The sequence below is a fragment of the Anneissia japonica genome, unplaced genomic scaffold (genome assembly GCF_011630105.1).
Source record: "Anneissia japonica isolate Jap-2015-1 unplaced genomic scaffold, ASM1163010v1 scaffold997_len2565447_cov190, whole genome shotgun sequence".
NCBI classification, from domain to species: domain Eukaryota; kingdom Metazoa; phylum Echinodermata; class Crinoidea; order Comatulida; family Comatulidae; genus Anneissia; species Anneissia japonica.
Genome location: NW_022696369.1, coordinates 2,209,482 through 2,215,481, shown reverse-complemented (window position 1 = coordinate 2,215,481; position 6,000 = coordinate 2,209,482). Strand labels below are relative to the sequence as shown.

The 6,000-nt window shown below is 33.2% G+C and overlaps 1 protein-coding gene across 1 annotated transcript in view; it reads left to right on the top strand.

The window, feature by feature from the left end:
* The window catches only part of LOC117102018, an 11,914-nt gene extending 6,999 nt beyond the window's left edge, over positions 1-4,915 (top strand). Inside the window, exons 7-9 of the mRNA XM_033242229.1 lie at positions 707-862; positions 1,148-1,521; positions 1,925-4,915. Coding sequence (XP_033098120.1) covers positions 707-862; positions 1,148-1,521; positions 1,925-1,957 — 563 coding nt within the window. The 3' untranslated portion in view covers positions 1,958-4,915. The remainder of the gene's footprint in view (positions 1-706; positions 863-1,147; positions 1,522-1,924) is intronic.
* The last annotated feature ends 1,085 nt before the right edge of the window (positions 4,916-6,000 follow it).

The window sequence follows — 6,000 nt, the reverse complement described above, 5'->3', positions numbered from 1 at the left end:
TTATTATTATTACTATTAGTAGTAGTATTATTAAACAAACATTTAAAGAAACTTGCAAAAGGATAAAAACGAAATTGAACCACAGTATCGCATTTCTATCTTAAAAGACCTGGCCTGATATTTATGGATTTAAGATTTTTTTTAATCACGCTTAGGCCTATGTGTTCTATTAGGCCTACGTATAACGGGTACTGATGCATATTTACATATTTAGAAGTATTCATTTTGAGTGATCCCAGGAAAGAATTTGTATTGGCTCAAGAATAAGCTTTAAAATTTTAACACTGTGTACAAAGGGGGGAGCCACGGCTCCCCCCATCCCCGGATACGTCCCTGTTATAACTTTGTATTATTATTATTAATCTTAGTATTCCAAAATCTATTTTTAGACATGATTTATTATTTTCTGATTGGCAACTTAACAAATTCTACACTAAAGCTTTTTATTACCAATAGGTGAAATTGGTAGGTGACCAATCAGAGAATCAGAAAACCATGGTTAGGTATAATATGCCTAATTTGAAAAAAATATTATTATTGTTTAATATATTATATATATTTAATGTTTTTAAATCAAATAGAACTTGGGCCTAACATGTTCTGCTTCAAAAATTGACTAATAGTGTACTAATCATTGATAGATGATAGAAAGGTGCTTTAGCACTAAAACAATTTTTTTTTACAATTTGTTTACACCAATATATAGATGCTCCACCTGTCCAGGATTGTAGTGTATTGAAGTGCGAGGTCGAAGGTCACTGCGTAGGATGGCACTGTCCATTTTGTGCCGCAACTGGCGAAAGATGCAGAATGAAGAGCCATATTCAAGCAGTTCATTGGGGATCTCGCGTTGAGATTGGTGGTTAGTTTGCTTGGTGTCTACATACTGTACCAAGGAGGCATGCACTTGTATTTCCTTGCTTGTTTTTAATTTTACCTAAGAGTAGAAATATATCTTTGAATGATTCTTAAAATACGTTGGTCCATGCTACATTAAACGCCTGCCTAACAATACTCTCAAAGGAGCAGAAAAGGTTGCAACTCATGTATGATTGTTCCATATCCAATTATCATGGTCACAAACCCTTTGATGCTGTTTACTACACAAGTTCTATATAACTTTATGAATATCATATCTTTTCCACAGAATCGTGGTCAGTACTGTGCAAGTGTAAAAGTACGGGAAAGACGACACCACGACATTGGCACTGCACTCTTTGTACAAACTCTACGTTTGTCAAGGCGCAGATCTTGGAAACTCACATGATACGAATACACAAAGTCGAAGAAAATATAAAACGATTTTCTAGAAGCAAACTTGTGGCAGTCAACGGTGTAGTTGTAACAGGCAATGTCGTTGAAGTTCGCTCTGATGTCAATCTAGACACACCCATTGATCACCAAGAGGCCGCTTCTGTTAATTTAGACACACATGTTGTGAATCTAGACACGCCTGTTGTGCATATAGTCACACCAGATGATGCTGATGTTGCAGTTGAAGAAATCATAGCCTTTACTGATGTAAGTCATGAATAAGTAATTAATAATTATGATATTGATAGTGGTGATTATATGATAATGTAATGTTAATAATACTGGTAGGGATAATGATGATAATAACGGTAATGAAAAAGATAGTAGTGATAGCTCTAGAATTTTCTGACAAAGTCTGACACGGAGATTTGTAACCAAGGACCATCCAGAGCCCCCAGTCCAAGTTTTTTGGATTGGCAAATTACTATCTTCAGTCTGATGACCTCAAGTGGTATCCAACATTAGAGAGGTCAGTGGGAAATTTCATTCCTGGTGACCTTGGCTTGCATCGCTACTGCTGCTACAGTTACTTTTTTGTTTTGTTTTTAAAGCTAGTATTCTTTATTCAAATTTATAACTAAATTGGCATTGATTTTAATTTATGTTACAGGCCTGGGAAATGCTTCAGAAAGAACTACAGTAAAATGAAAGTCGTTGCCGTAATCATTCTTGACTTCATAGGAGAAACTTTAGAACTGGACTCAAGGAAACATTTAAGATAATGAACTCGGCAACAGTATCAGATCGAGCGATCATATTATACGCTATGTAGTGTCTGATATTGCACATGTTGCTAGGTCTATGAGGTAAATAATTCTCAGTATATGTATGGAATACTGATACAAAAGCACGAGGGAATTCGCGTTGTTATAGTGATGGCGATCACTAGCAAGGCAAATAACTTCGCTTTAGCTTTTTTAAACTGCATAAACAGTTACGTCAAGTAGTCCGATGATTTGAAAAGTAATCATTACGTTAAATTTATTATTAAGAAGTATTGCAAGAATCGTTATTTTCAACAATAATTTAAACAAATGCCAAAACATACTTTCATCTAAAGTTTCGTCTAAACTGATATGTCACATAGGCCTTCCAACATGGCATCGGTGGCCTCACTAAAACCAGCCAATGAGTAATCCAGCTATCATAGTAGAGATCAGTGGTATGGAGCCGGCCACAGTGAGTGTAATATACAGTCTGTTGCCTGATTGTTATAATGCTTGCCTTCCAATCCAAAGTCCTGTGTTCAATTATTGTAGAACCCCAGGTTCTGTGTATACTAAATAATACAAGACTTGTATTATTTAAAGCAAACTTGGTTTTAGTTCAAACTGGTTCTAGGTAATTTACATTCATATACAAATTTATTTAAGTACAACTTGTTCTTGCTGATTGCAAGACCCATTGTCAGAATTTCTTTAAATTTTAAAATTTATACAATTGTTACATACAATCACAACTATCATGGAATTTGGTTTTTACTTGTAGGGTATTTGTATATTAAGTGTGTGTTTTTTTTTTTACTGATACTCTGTCTTGTTAGGTCTTAAATTTTAAGGTGCTTGCTTTAGTCTGGAATTTCGGTGCTGAAACTTGTTTTTGACTGAATCTAAGAATGAGGATGAGGCAGGGGAAAAAACATTGTTACATTGCCAAAGCACGGAGACATATGGAAACTAAAGTCAGTCATTTGGTAATTTTTTTTTTTTTTTTTTTTTTTTTTTGGTTTACACTCTTTGATAACTGAAGAACATGAATAATGAATGGGTTTCTGTCCCAAATAATTTTATCTCCGAGCTCAAAACTAGACTCTATTTGAAGAAGTTAGATGATTACAATTACATTGTTGATTGATATGTACATCAAATACGGCTAGAAGGGTATGACCTTTGCCCTGCTCAGGTTATTAAGCAGTGGTGGAATCATCGTTGTACGTTCTTCATTATTCTGATCCATGTGGTGTTCATTATGTCTAGGGTTGCTGAATCTTTTCCGTAGGTGATTGGCATAATGATGACAATCATTTCTATCTGTATTTTGAATGAGATCAGACTAAGATCGTGAACATATTTTTCCAGGAAAACGTTTAGGGTGTGTCCTCTAACTTTTCTAACATATACTTCCTTCTCTTAAATAATTGAACAATGTTTAGCATAATGATTGGGACCTTACTTATGTCTCTCAAAATGAACAGTGTCACCTGCTCCGCGACATGAGAATGTAAGTGATCAAAATGCATTTCCATCTTTGAGCCATTAAGTAATTTTGCAGTGATTTTCTCTGTAGTGCTATCATAGTTACCAACCTGAGAGATTTGAAATGCATGAGTGACTACAACAGTTGGCCAGGGTCCAGGGGCGGAGCCCCGGCAGGGTGTCTTGGTCCAGATGATCTGAGCATTTTAAGCTGTTTTAAAACGATTTCAGGGAATGTTTGTTGAGCATACCTTGTACATGAACAAAATTATTTTTAATGAAGCCACATACAATTTGAGTATCAATTTATGTTTAATTTGAGCACCTGAACTATGTGCACAAACCTTTTTATTACTCAAAAAATAAAAAATAAATAAAATGCATGTTTCATCCAAAATCACTTTAAAATGCGAGACTGTCCACACGATGTGAGACAGTTGGTAACTATGTGCTATGTAGTGAATTCCTTTACTTAAAAAAAGGAAACATGATACCAAGGTGGTATAGTGCTGTTAGGCTATGTTTAATACCATTAAAAAAATGTATTAAATTCTTTAAAATAATTTTATCCAGTGTTCAATTAGAGGCAAATATATCTTTTAAATTTTTTCTATGTAATTTCATCTTTTCTATGTGATATTAAGGGCCTAAAACTGTAAGTTATTTACACAGTTTTTAATGACCAATAGTAGTTGTCTTGTTGAAAAATGCATTAAAATTATCATTCGGTGACTGAGAAAATAGCCTCTGTACATTTATTTGTTGTAGACATCATTTGATAATGCCAAAATATTAATGTTACAACCAAGCACTCAAAAAATAGAAGCTTATCTAAATTTACATGAAAAACAGTTATTCCATGCTCATTGTTGTAATGCTAATTAGAGCACTGTAAAAGTATAAAAACAATGTAAAATGTACAAGCTTGAAAATGAGGTGAAATGTAACATGTTTTTGAATGCAGTTAAAAAGTAATTCAGTGCTTCTCACATGTTTTATTTATTTGATCAAGAGGTTCAGTATAGTATATCCTAATAATTGTTGTTCCAAGTTTCTCATTTGCATATATTTAAATCAGTTGGTGAATACCACACATTGTGTTTTTTCTTTTTCTTCTGTTCTTTAGCAGTTAGGTAATACTTGTCTTAGCAGCTCACAAACAGTATTTCCCTACCTGCAGTGTAGATCTATCATTACATTATTGGAATGTCATTTAACTTTGATTATCCCTGTGGATTCATATGGAATACTTCTGGGATATCTTTGGATTTATATTGCTATCCTTGGATTATTTGTTTGGAATTCACCTACCAAGACACCTTTAATGGAAAGTCAGCCATTTTTGGTTTTTTTAGTGGCTATACATTTTGTCAAGGCAAGATATTATTGACAGTCCATGCTTTACGGTATGTACTGTACATGTTTTATATACTATTCAACAAACAACAACAATTTAGGTACTGGGAATTAGTTGCGTTTCTGCAATTAGGAAAGACTTAAGGTCAATCCATTGACTGTTCTAGAAAGATCACCTTAAAATTGGGGTTAGATTCCTCACTGAGTCTTTATACACCTGGTCGCATCATGTAGATTTGTACAAATAAATTGTGCACCATAGGTGTGTTGGAACAAATTGTATGTTTTATTTACTGGGCTCATTTTCATCTTTTCTGTACATTTATCTTTTACAAAATGAGTAAATGATGTACAGATTATTACAGAAAGCAAATTCGGTTGGTTAAATTGTACAAGTTTGAGTATAAAAAAAAGTTTAATCAGATAAATATATAAATATAGGTGAAAATTTGTACTAAAAACAATGATTTATAAATATGTAAAAAGTAAATGACAATTTAAGTACAGTAAAAAAAAAACCAATAGGATTTTGTGAAGTACTCTACTGCAGCTACTGTAATTATTATTATTATTATTATTATTATTATTATTATCACTGTATTAGCTATTCTTTGACAGAATATTTAGCTACCAGTGACTAGTGTGATACTAATTGGAAAAGGTTTCAACTAGAGTATGTTGATGATAAGTGAACTTTTGACATATTTTCCTAATCTATGTTGTTGGTGCTTGGATTGAATGAAAAATATGTGAAATTGTAGGTAATATCCCTCTATTATGGTAGGAGCTAAAGCATGGAGCCACTGAAAGCACTTCGCATTGTAGGTACTGTTTTGGCTTATAAGTATGTGCGAGACAATTTTCGCGTAATACAGTATGATGCAGGTGGAAGTCCTTGTTTGTCGTTTTTGTTTCATATCAATGCATCACTATGATGTATCAGTGTAGCATTAGCAAATGTCATGTGCTTGATTTCATTATGAAAAGCTACACTTCGAACAAATGTTTATTAAATCCTTTATATATTGAAAAATATGTGAAATTGCATGTCAAAGCTGAATTTTTTTAAATAAAGCAAAATACGTATGACGTTTAGAATATAAGAGATTATTTGGTTGTACTTAAAATCTACTGG